Here is a 13607-nt window from a genome sequence, read left to right as displayed (position 1 = left end):
AATTCCTAAAGAAATATTTTTTTATAAATGTCAGCAGTGTAGCATCAATCGCTTCACTTGAGATCCGGGTAAGCATTTGCGATTTTATTGTAGGAAATGTAACCTTTTTTTTGTCCTTGCCCATGTGTTTCGGATGACCGCATGGCCAATTTGTAGGTTTTCCTGTAAATGCCAGATCGGTGTGTTAGTTTAGTAATTGTCCAGTTAATTTCAGTGGAGAATCAATCCTTTTTTTTTATATTGGGTTTCAATATGTGGTTTTTTTTCCCTTTAGCCTTTATGCCGGTCCCTACCCTGGGCTTTTCTTCGGGCACGTGTCGGCGCTGGGCGTTGCCGTAGACGTTGGGCTGGAGCTTCGCGCTGCTCATCGCGACGTTGGCGAAGCGGGCAGGCAGCCACCTGGACACGTGGCTGATGGTATCACCGCGTGTCACCGCGACTCTTGGCTGTTCCCTTGCGCGCCTCTGGGGCAGTGCGTAGCCTGGGCTTCACCGGCTTCTGCTACGGACACGTGACTCAGGTGTGGTCAGATCTATTTTGTTATTGGCTCTCTCGAGCTTGTGACTCCTGTTGCGCATCGCGACGTTGGCGTGCTAGATAGGCGGTCACTTGGACACGTGGCTGACGGTTTCAGCACGTGTCACCGCGGCTTTTGGCTGCCACTTATGCGCCTCTGGCGTGACTTGGTCACAGCTAGGCTGCCTTCTTTCTACAGACACGTGATTTAGGTGTGCTACTAATCAATAGACTTTAATTAACTTCACGCAATAGTGGCCTCTTAATAAACTTCAAGTGCTCAGTGCATAATTAGTGTATAGACATAATAAACTTTAACTGAGACTGCGTAACCAGTCCGATAGCATAGTGTTCTTAGTATAATAATAGCGTAAGGTTATTTTCTGTATTGCTAACCATACTACTGTTTTCGTGTGAAACATTGATATTATATTTAATTGTCTCGAGCTTAAACAATAGTTTTCTTTTCCTCATCTTATTTTTACCTTTCTGTACGCCTTACAGCGTGCTGGCGCCCATTCTCTCTGTCTAAAATTAATTTTACTCATTAAATAGATTTTTAGGAATATCACAGACGTGTAGTGTGACAATAGAGCGTCAGACCCACGAACCCTGAGTACCACTGATAGTCCATAGCTCTTAAAAACCAAAACACCAATATAGCCTGTTACAAATATGTCCGATGCCACATCAGTATGGTTGCAGTATATTATTGTAGATTAAAATATACATAAATAATAGTTTTAAGTACCAAAATAAGTTAAGAAAACAATTCCCGTGCCGTGTTCTTATTTCCGTCCTAGTAAAATCTAATTTCCATGGACACACTAATTCCCGTGCCCTGACCAAAATTTTAAATTTAAATAACTTTTATAGTTTTATGAGTATTTTTATCCCATAAGAAAATTAATATTTATTATATTTTTTATCAAATTCTCAGCATATTTTTTTTGTGTAATGTTGGTATTTCAAAATTCCATGGAAATTAGACAAAAATGCTCGTTTGGTGAAATTGACCCTTAAGTAGGTAGCGTTACTCATGTTTCGGCCTGATTCGGATGCTTGCAAAAGAAGTCACGCTGATATAATGGCTCCTCTACACGATGGGCCAACGCCCGCCACTCCAAGGGACGCAGCCATGCGGTAGAATGAGATAGCAATATCACTTGGCTCCCTCTAACGCATAAATGCGTCCCTTGGAGTGGCCGGCGTTGGCTCATCGTGTAGAGGAGCCATAATACTGATATGTCAGTATCTAAAGTGACGTTTTTGTCGAAGAAATGTCAGTTTTAACACTGACAGATCAGTGTCATATTGGTGTGACATCTCGGTACCTATCAGCTACAGTTTTCATTATCCTGTCTCCTATTGTTTTATGTCTCATGTGGCCTACGCTTATTCTCATCCTAGCTTGGCTGTTTTCAATGGTATGTGTGGCGCCGATGCCGACCGCCGCTGCTGGCGGAGCCGCGCGCGCGCACTGGCCTGCTGCGCGAGGCGCCGTGGACGAGAGCTCTGCGCGCGCTCTATCGAGTTGCTACCCGGATTGATGTGTTCCATTGTTCTGAGAATGCCTTCAATAAAATCACTTTGTTATGTTATATGTAATTCTTTGAAATATTAATAGTATTAAGTCCTAGGTAAATATTTGCTACACTATCGCATTAAGCAACTGTCACGATAGCTGTACCGTTATTATAAATAAATAAAAAAATAAAATAAATCTTTTCTTAATAACTTGATTTGTGTCGTTCCCCATTAACAAGAAATTATTTGTCAGTCTCATGTAGGTTATGTTTAGTTTTCCTTTTCCACGGTTCCTTTCAAATTTTCCATAAATAATATTTATTAGACTACATGTTAGTTGGGCAGTCTCTATCATTAACTTGTCTTTGCCTCCAACAAGAGTACTTCCTCGAAACATTTCCGACAGTTGTGCAAGTGTAAACTACTTTGGGGCTTCTTCTGCGACCGTTTATCAAGCACCGTTGAACACTGGGCATGATATGAAAAGGAAACAGGTGAATGATGAGACAGAGAACGACAGAGGTATGGAGGAACGACATGCTGCGCCGATCCCAAGTGATGGGCGGTTAATAAAAACTCGTCACATAATTAATCAGGCCTATTCGGATTTCGAGATAATCACAAGATCTAGAGACGATTTAGAGATCAACTAGATCTACATTCGATATCGACTAGATGTGACTCGGATATCTAAGTCATAACTAGTCGAAATCGTTGAAGAGGACCTCCAGAATCGCGGAAACGTCAAATTTGACATATCTATCTTACAAATATCTTTAAATTATCCATATCGTAACTTGTTGAAGTCTAGTAGAAATCTAAATCATTTTCCGAATCGAGCCGAATGTCATTTTCATCACACTTACTCGAAAAATACCTTATTTCATGCAGGTGTACTGAAGAACAAAGGCGTTTTTGTTTAATGTTTATTGTCCACGGCACAACGACACGCAACACACTCGTCCGAAGATAGGTCTGCAAGCCGTATTATGGATCGCTTTATCCACATTTATCCACGTGATAAAATAACTGTCACTTTTTAACTCTGCGGGACAGAAAGAGACGGGCACCGTTTTATCACACTGTCACGTAGACAAAAACGACCATCATATCCGTACTGTTGGTTTAAATATCTGAATCACTGGTCCCCAAGTCGAGGATAATAATTTAGTACCCATCTTCCTTGTTGAAATTTTTAGGGTGTTTTTTTTAAATTTCGATTCATTAATGACATTAATTATGTATACAAAACGCGAGAGTTTAAAGTGTTATGCGAGTAAAAATTCGCCATTTCGCCTTTTACCGAAATACGTGTTTAACCGTAGTTATAGGTATATCTTGATGAGAAAATTGATATTCCAACAGTCACAAAGTAACACATAGGAAGCTCCCGGGTTTAGATTTAACGACTTTATTTAACAAAGGAATCCGCGCCCTCTAGCGGCAGCCCATCGAATTAGAATATAAATTGAACTCTTTATAAGCATTTATAATTTGCATTTAAGGGGCAGCCGGCGCGAGCTGGTGAAATATGGAGTGAAAATTGTGCGATGAAATTCAGTTTATAAAATAGTGTCTGATATGTAAATAGGGGGTGAAAAATGGCCGTTATTGAATATATTTTTGAAATTATCTTTCGTATTTTTGTAGTTACTGAATTAAGGTTTGACTTTTTGTACCTATGTGAAATGTTTTTTTGAATAAACATTTTGCATGTCAGTAAATTGTATTTAATTTGCGTTAAAAACATTTTTCGCTCAAGCAAACAAAGTAGGTATGTTTTAATGATTTTATTTTATTGATGCTTGTATTTTAATGATGTTTCAAGTTGTTAATACGAACATTACATCTATGCTAATATTTTTTAGTGATTCTGAATAAATACAATTATCAATTACATATTAAACATGAATTTTGAATTTGAATTTAGAACAATACCATTAATTTTAATTATAATTGAGTTTGTCAGGAAGCCGCCAGAGATAAGGGATATAATTAGTAACAAATTAAATAATGTTTTATTTACTTCGTTTATCATTGTCAGCTTCCTGTTTTTCAATGTACATAATTGTCTATTCGATGTCGGCCAAAATACAAAATAAATGCAACACTTTTTCACTTCTCAAGTTTTTATAAAATTGGTGTTTAAGTCCCGTTCAAGCGACGTAAACTTATTTGTTATGCTCTAGTGCATAAAATGAAATAATCTATTACGACTCTTATTTACTTAGCAATTAGGTCCAAATCCTGCCAAACAAACAACCACTGCTGCATCTCCACGTGTCAGTTCGCATGCCGGTTACTCTTTTCCTTATGGTAACATTCCATTTCTAACCGCAGCTGCACTATCGGTACTGAACGCGTCGCTGTCATTGTCAATTTCCATAGTAAAATGAACAGTAGTGCAGCAGCTGTCGTTGGAAATGGACTGTCACCTTTAAGGTGGCGACTGACGTGAGCATTTGCTCGATGCGAATATTCGCATTTGCTCGATGCGAGCATTTGTTCGTTGTGAGCAAATACCTAAAACACCTGAATATTCGCTGCTCCATACAAATTAGGCAAAATGGCGGATGTAGAGGTGGTGTGTGCTGCGTTCCTTAATCCGTTACTGTTATTTAAAGAAGAGAAGAAAGCGTGTCTCAACTTAAATATACGGTAAAATAATATATTTTCCTCGCAATCGCAGCGAAAAACAACATAATACCTACCTACACATATAACTCCGGCATAAATGCACATTTTATTCGAACGTAAACGAGGGCTAATATAGGTCGAGGTTATTTTACGGCCATGTATAATCATTATAACATCAGCTAATCCACCCGGGATTTAACAGTTTAACTTCAATCACGTTTAATTTTTTTACACCGAAAGCGCCTTAACATTCACGGTAGCAACAGCGACGTTCTACTAATACATTATAAATATTCATAGTCATAAGTAGCTCCCAACCTATCGAACGTTTACTGCCACCATTCGATTCTGACCCCCCGACACCACTGCAAATACCCCTATCACCTCCTACTTCAAGGGGTTTTGAGAGGCGAGGTAGGTCTAGGTAAATTGGACGGCTATACATGCTTGGGAGGTTATTCCGATACACATTATACGATATTTCAATACTGTATTTATATTTCCTTCGGGAAAGGGAATCTGTATGCATTTTCTGATGGGTTTGTTTTGCCTGTTTTGTGAAGGAAGCCGTATATTTATTGAGTTGATTAATTTTACGTGGTTTGAGACTCTTTGAGTGATTTATATTTTTTGGTACTATAGTACCTATTATTAAAAATAAGCTAAAATAACATGTTTTGGGTGAATAATCGACCCCATTAAATAAATGTTTTATCAAGATTACAAACTTACCGCAAAATACATATAAGCATTGATCATTTCAGCAATATAATATATGTGTGATAAATTGGAATTACAACAGAGTAGAACAGTTACGTCACCTCAACTTATAGCCGCCTAAAATATGAAATAAAACCTTAACATATTCACTGCCAGCGACCCGCTAGACGAGTTCTCTGTTCGTAGACGTTTTTCGCTGCAAACGGGTTAACCGTGTTATCGGCTAAGCTAGCAGTGAATGTGTTAAAAAATAAAAGCATCGCTCGTAAAACCAGTGACCTTCCAGTAAGGGTTCTCCAAGAGCGGTAATTTTGAACCAGAAAGTGCAGCGTATTTCGGTCCCCAATAACATGGTTAAGTTTGCATGGTACAGTCAACAACAGAGCTATGAATACAGGCAAAGTGCCAAAAATATGTATACACGACCTTAATGTACAGGCAATAAAGTACTGTATACATATTTTTGACACTTTGCCTTATTCGTAGCTCTGTTATTGACTGTACCTCCTTTCACGGTCGCTATTAAAATCCTTGAGGGAAATATGGTGACAGCTAATAAGAACCTAATGAAAATGAAAATAAAAATGAAGATATTTATTTCTAGGCAACTATTGAAAACACAACAACAACTATTGAAACTAATGAAAGCAGGCATAAAGTTCATCTTCAATGGCATCTTCTATAAAGGTACTTCTCTAGACCTAGAACTATGAAATTTAGCAAGTACTTAATACCATTTTACACTACAAGTACATGGAAAAATGAGAAAACTATAAATTTATACACAAAAATAATTAAATATAAGTTCAGTTTGTACGGAACCCTCGGTGGGAGAGTCCGACTCGCGCTTGTCCGTTTTTTATATATTTTATTTATATTATGTGTCAATGATTAGGTACTCGCGTTTTCTACAAAATGTTTATACGGTTGTAAGCTGTGCCGTAATGGAGAAAGTCATCTCATCAAAGAGGCTCTATAAATGAGATCGCTTCCTTCGAAATTTCTCCCTCCTTATTCCCCCCTCTACCACGCATCAATTTGTTGCCAGAAAATTGATGAAATAAGAATGTCCCTGATATTTTTACTGATCGGCAGTTTCCTTTTCCCGTTGTCGAGTTTTCCGTTTTTATGTGGTTTATTAATAATGTCTTGATAAGAAATAGAAGGTAAACAAGAGCTTAACTTTTCACGATTTTTGTAGCAACAAATACGAGTATAATGGCCTTAATAGCCTACTGGTCTTGGACTTAAATCCCAGTAAGGTAAGTGTCCTTTGCCATTATGGTATTTTCTATAATTATGATATCGGTCAAAACGAAAACGAGCATCAATTTTTTGCTGCAAGCGAAACAGTGATATCGAATCAAAATTTTCATACATTAAATATTTTAATTTGCCTCCTGGTGTATGTTCCGATAACGTTATCAGTATTGATCAAATAACAAGTATTTTGTGGGTTATAAGGACATATAATTAGACGTAATACGTGTAATATTATTATTTGGTGATACATTATAAGATTTATAAGTAAGAGAGTTAGTTAAAAATTAATAAGAGAGAATAAATGAAGTGTATCGATAACCTCCTATTTTAATAATTATTTATATTCAAATATTGTAGTTGCAAAAAAATATATTGAAACACACCCAACTTCAGCCAGTAGAAAATTAAAATTTTCTATGTGCAGTCAACACTCCGCGCCTACATTTTTTTTTAATTATTGTCTTTCTACTGACACGGTCGTTTTGCCAGAATCACTATGATTACATTTATTAACAAAATAAAGATTTGTTTTTAAATGTTTTTAAGAAAACACAAACACACAACTGTAATTTCCAACAATCGTTTGTACCCTCGAATGTAAAACTCGAATGTCTATTTTAATAAAACTTAGCTTGGCATTGACATTAAAATCAGTAATAAAAAAACTCTTGATTTATTAGAAATTTACAATCGTTAAAATACTTATGACATAGGTACACATAACACTGACACAATTGTTCGCTATCTTACGCTACTATCAAGGACAGTAATTTACTCTCTTTCACAATATCCTTCAAGTTTTCTGACGTGTTCACATTTTCTTCATTCGTAGATTCAACTGTTTCAGATTTTGCTAGTACAGGATTTGCGCCCTCAGTACCATTGTTGTCTGTATTATTTTCGCCAGTATCCGTCTCAGTTTCAGTTCCATTGTTTGCGTCCGTTTCTGGGGCAGCTTCATCAGGATTCGTTTCTGGAGCAGTGTTATCAGGATTTGTCTCCGTTTCATCAGGATTAGTTCCCTCGGTTGTCGTCTCGTCAGGATTTGTGGACGCCTCTGTAGTATTATCAGGTGCTTCAGTAGGCGCTTCTGTTGTCGTCGCTGCTTTTAATTCGTCTAACTCATCCTGTAATCTTCCTTTTTGTCCTGATAACGCTAAAGTTGATACGAACAGGCAGAAACAAAGAAGACTAAGAAACACTATTAATTTATTGTTCAACATCCATCCCAAAGTCCGTTCGGTGTAATATCGACAATTCATTTTGACTTTTCTTGCGCAACACAATAAAATACTTCACCGTCTGAGTTGTTTGTACGTTGTGATATCGACTGATTTCTGTTATCGTAGGCTTTTAAATCTATTCAGTAGATATCCGCTTATCAAGTACATATATAGTTTATTGAAAATTGCAGTCAATAGCTTAGGGCATTAGGTTTCGAATTGGATGAACGTGTTTAGCGATATTGATAATATTGGAATTGGTGACCCAAGTGTATTGTTGAACAGCAGTATTATCTATATGATTCATATTGTTGTAGATTAATTTGATGTTATCAATGTATTGGAATATTCTGTGAAAAAAATTAATCATAATAATACAAATAACATATAACTAAGGCTTACAAATAAAAATTAAAACTATAAATTTAAGAAAACAAACCGCTCCCTGCCGTTCCCGGTGCAAAGGTGCCCATGATGCTCGCAGCATTTCCACGCTGGATCACCACGGACAGCCTTTGCACAAGGAACGACTCGGAGCGGGGACCCTCCCCTTTCTGTCTGAGTCGACGTCCCAAATCACGAGTGAAGCGTTTCGCGTCGGCAGACCAGCAACCCGCCGTTTCTACAGAGAAAGGGATGACTATGTAGGCAGGGGAGAGAGGGGCATATTTTTGACGCTTTAGATCCGCTTGAGTTTCGGCTGCCGCACCGGCCACGCGCGATGTACGGCTGATGTGGGAGGCGGCGAACGTACTGACGCATGTAGCGTCCCAAACCAAACACCGTCCCCTTTCCCATGGTACCAAAGTCAGACCATCAGGCCGTTTACCGTCGGTACGACTGAGGCCTGGTGGTTCAAGCACTGATGGGACACCAGCCGACCTGAGAGCTCGCTGGATCGTATCATTTAGGGCATGGTGACGCGGATGCCTACCTGCACATCGGCGACAACTCAGTGCGTGGTGACCGTCAGCCCCCACCATGGAACCGCAGATGCATAAATGTGGTTGGCAAACATCGCAGCCCAGGCGGAGAGCAACGGCCACGCGTAACGAGTTGCCGTCAAGTAAGGTGCCCAATTGGGGTGATGGCAACGCGTGCAGCCATGCCCCAGATTCTGGTTGTGACACTGCCACAACCAGAAATAGATTTTTTTTATTAATTACGAAGAGTCCCGCAAGAATCCATTACCTAATTAAAAGTAAGACCGAAATAGAAATATAGAAATTAAAAAATCTGTTTTTATTGGATTATACTTTCAGTTGTCCACGTAATGCCGAAACAATAGACAATATCAATTTAAAATCAGGTTTTCAAACTTCGAATATCGCCGTAAATACAGGATGGGCAAAAAATGACAGCATTCCCGATGCCAAGGAGCTTTTTTGGATTATACTGCAACTTGTAATATGGGACCAATCCCGAAATCGCTAAAAAAAATACCCTCCTATAGAAAGTGGCCCAGCCATTATTATAGTTTTTTTTCATTCGCCGTCAAATTATTGCGCTGTAGACTTTTATTGGTCTAACTTTAGTTAAGGAGTTGCAATACTTAGGTTATAACGAAATCATAATTTTGATATTAGGAAATGCGCCTTCTATAGTGACCTTCATGAATAATAGTGATAAGCCCACTTGAGATTATATTGGCGATACTAATGGACCAGAATCAGAGTATTCTGATTCACCGGTCATCCATGTACAACGAGTACCTGCACACATACATACACACATACATACATAGTTTTGCGTTTCACAAATTATTAATTATAAACATAGAATCACATGCAAATTCGAGTTTTAGTTATTGTATCTCATTCCGATATGATACTGATGTCACATCAGTGATGTGTCAGGGTCAAAAGAGACATTTCTTCAACCAAGCATGTCACTGCTACTGTACTAATACTGACATTAGAATCTTATTGGAATGCAATCCAATAAATAAAGCCGAATTGGCCTGTCAGTCTGATAATAATAACTAAACTAATGGCGCAAAATTTTGATAGGTATTTTTAATTTTTAGCTTTAGTTTTTAGTTGTAGTTAATTTTAGTTTTGTATTCATTTTATAACACTTATTTTACAATAAATGAGTTTTTTCCCCACTAAACTAAACTTTACACTATTTTACGAATCTCATGTTGACATCACTTGTTGTTGGGCATTTCTATTTGAAGTGGTACCCTCAACTTGCATTTTATATTTTGGTATTTTTATACACACGTTATCTCTCAGTAAAAATGGAAAAAGCTCTTGGTTCTGAGTAGACATAATGTATAAAATCCCAATTCTAACACAATACATTTTGATATAACTTTAAATAAATGTCCTGCTACTATAAGCACATCTTAATTGTACTTACCTAAACAGATTTTTTTATTAAATATCGTCATATGTCTTATACCCTGAAGGGTATTATTACTTATACTCAACCACTCTCATGGACTTTTATTTTTTCTATTTCACAGCTAATTTTCGCGGGGATATATTCACTTTTTAAAGTGAGATCAGATACATGTACACAAAATCACCTTGTAGGTACCTATAGCGAGATGCGATGCGAGAAACTTCGAATAAACTCTCAAAAACCTAATAGCCTTAACAACTATTCATTTCCTTCTCTCAATTGCCGTTGAAACTCCTTTCTTAACCCGGAGACCAAATTTTTCACATACCTACCCTCAGTTGCTAGGGGTGACAAATGCGAGACTGTCCCGGCCCCGGTGTAAGGGATGGGCCCGTTGGATAAGATAATGGCGCGGCACCCCTGCGGAATTTGTAGCAAATAATTCTTGGAATAGAAAAGTATTTGGATTTAGTCCAGAGGAATGTTAATTTCATTTTGCTCCAGTTCGCTTTACTTTATTGAACTCGAACCCTTAATGGGCATGTGGCTTAAGAACTTTATAGATGTGATGTACCCTTATCCATAAACGTTTACTAAAGTTGACAATCCGTTAATCGTTTGTCCCTTTCCATCAGGCCAACACGTCGGAGCTACCCCCTTATTCATAAACGTTTACTAAAGTTGACAATCCGTTAATCGTTTATCCCTTTCCATCATGCCAACACGTCGGAGCTACCCCCTTATTCATAAACGTTTACTAAAGTTTACAATCCGAAAATAATCGTTTGTCCCTTTCCATCATGCCAATACGTCGGAAAGGGACAAACGATTATTATAGGCTTGTCAACTTTAGTAAACGTTTATGAATAAGGGGGGTAGTGCATAATTGTTTTCCATCGTGTTTTCTCAGAAACATTCGTATTTGTCATGCTACTTCAGTCAACCTCAGTAGTTTTTGTACCGAGACTGACTGAAATATCAAGACACGTTCGTAAGTATCCGTGAAAATACGATGGAAAATTATTATGCGCCACATCTGTACCCTCCTTTCTCCGTCCGTCGGTTTAAAAATAATTCATGATAATGATAAGATTAAGATCTTATCTTATGTCTGCAAACAGTAGTGGAATGAATCCGTGAAGAGTTACTAATATTTTTATGAATAATACATCTGAATCATTCTATTAGTATAAGTGCGGAGTATCGCAATAAGTAGATTAAGTACAATTAGTCAGGTTTGTAAATAAAGTAAATAAAAGATTAGTTTCAAGGTCATATCATAACTGAAAACTATCAAACTAAACTAACAAATGCCAAAATCTGGACTCTACTGGACTTGCCTTAACACGTTGGGTTTAATTAACATGCCCAATGACATCATTCTGCCGGTTTATTATGGATGGCTTTATCCATCTTTATCCACGTGACAAGATAACTGTCACTTTTTATCACCGTGGGATAGAAAGTGACGGACACCGTTTTATCACGCTGTCACGTAGACAAGAACGACCATCATATCCGTACTGATGTCAGTATACCTACGTTCGCCTGAGCTATTATTATACTAGGCTTACTTTTAGGAGTTTCTAAGTCCAAGTCCCTATGTTTGCCAAATTTATAACGACTATTAAACATTATCAAACTGCACAACGGGACTTAATCGCGTATTTAAGTTTTAAGATTTACCTCCGACGTTTCGAGGACGTTTCGGGGGTGGGGGGGAGGGGGGGTTTAAATACGCGATTAAGTCCCGTTGTGCAGTTTGATAATGTTATAACGACTAACGACAAAACAATACAATATTATAACGACTTGCAAGTTATGTATGTAGATAACATTGTAAACATATTTTCTTCGCAAGAAATTGAGCAGAATTGACAGCTTCCTCAAACAAATTTCATTATTATACCTCTATGTTAAACGAATTGAATGTTGTTTCATTCCTCAAATAATAAATTGCCCGTAAATATACAGGTTTATTTTGTACTCTGACCAAACTCTGAGGGATATGTAAGTCATACTGAACAACTTTTACTATGGGGCCAACCACAAAATCGCAAAAAAAAATCTGCCTTTTCATATCAATTCTATTCTATTCATACATTTCGGTGAATCAGAGTTTTTTTCGCATACATATTCACCCCTCAGACTTTGAACAGGATAACAAAAGCACCGTGTGTAATTTCCCCAAAATGTAATATATAACCCAAAATACAATAATAAACATCTTAAAAAGAAAGCAACTAATCCACCGGACCGAAACCGGGGCCCGGGGGAAATTACGGCGAGCACACGCTTGACACCTTTGACGTTTGCCGTCTGACAGGCGCTTTATTGATCGCGTTTGATGCCTGTTTAATGATGATTAGGTTTGGGTACACATGTTAGAGGTAGGTACAGGGCTATAACCGCGAAAATCGAAGTTCGCAAATTGCGGGAATTTTTCTCTGTCACTCTTATTACGCCTTCATTGGAGTAAAAGAGAAAGATCCCCACAATTTCCGAATTTCTGTTTTCGCGGTAGCCCTTCAGGTATAGTGAATAATTATTTTCCATCGTATTTTCACGGAAACGTACGAACGTGTCTTGCTGTTTCAGTCAGTCTCGGTACAAAAAGTACTGACGTTGACTGAAATAGCATGACAAATACGAACGTTATCGGGAAAATACGATGGAAAACAATTAAGTACATCTGTGGCAGGTTTTTGTAATTATACCTAATGATATAACTGGAAACTTCATATTTTGTGGATGAAATTAAGAGTAGGTAAGTACAGCAGCAGAGAAGTTGGCCAATGGGGTCGAAAAGTGCTCGAGTGGAGACCACGGACTAGCAAGCGCAACGTAGGACGTCCACCCACAAGATGGACGGACGACCTTGTTAAGGCCGCCGGAAGACGCTGGATGCGGGTCGCTTCCAACCGGTACGAATGGAGGTCCAAGGGGGAGGCCTATGTTCAGCAGTGGACGTCTTATGGCTGAGATGATGATGATGATGATGATGATATTACCTGTCACGTTCTAATAAGTGGGTATCTAAGTGCGACAGTGACGCATGGCATGATAGGTGATAAAAAGGCGACCATGATAATGATACCGCCGCTAGTATAAAAATTGGCCCTATAACCGCGAAAATCGACGTTCGCAAATTGCGGGCATTTTTCTCTGTCACTCTAATTACGCCTTCATTGAGGTAAAAGAGAAAGATCACAGGAATTTCGGTTTTCGCGGCAGCCCCCCTGGCTAATTTAACCAAATGGCTACGAAAGACATACATTAAGTAGGTACCCAGATAGGTAGCGTTCGCAAGCAGCTCCGTCAAAACGTCAATCACTGCAGTGAGTAAAGAAGGAAGATGTTTCAGAACAGTCC

At 38.2% G+C, this 13607-nt stretch overlaps 1 protein-coding gene and 1 long non-coding RNA gene across 2 annotated transcripts in view; both read right to left on the bottom strand.

Annotated features, from left to right (window-relative positions):
* LOC134669210 (uncharacterized) overlaps positions 1-13607 on the bottom strand; it is a 50011-nt gene that overhangs the window by 5841 nt on the left and 30563 nt on the right. The gene's annotated exons all lie outside the window — the stretch shown is intronic.
* LOC134669209 (uncharacterized) lies at positions 7321-8005 on the bottom strand. The gene has a single exon (XM_063526726.1). The coding sequence runs from the start codon at positions 7923-7925 to the stop codon at positions 7410-7412; it is 516 nt and encodes a 171-aa protein (XP_063382796.1). The 5' UTR covers positions 7926-8005; the 3' UTR covers positions 7321-7409.

The sequence above is a fragment of the Cydia fagiglandana genome, chromosome 12 (assembly GCF_963556715.1).
Source record: "Cydia fagiglandana chromosome 12, ilCydFagi1.1, whole genome shotgun sequence".
NCBI lineage: Eukaryota > Metazoa > Arthropoda > Insecta > Lepidoptera > Tortricidae > Cydia > Cydia fagiglandana.
The sequence above is the reverse complement of the archived record's forward strand: the minus strand, read 5'-3'. Positions and strand labels throughout refer to the sequence as shown.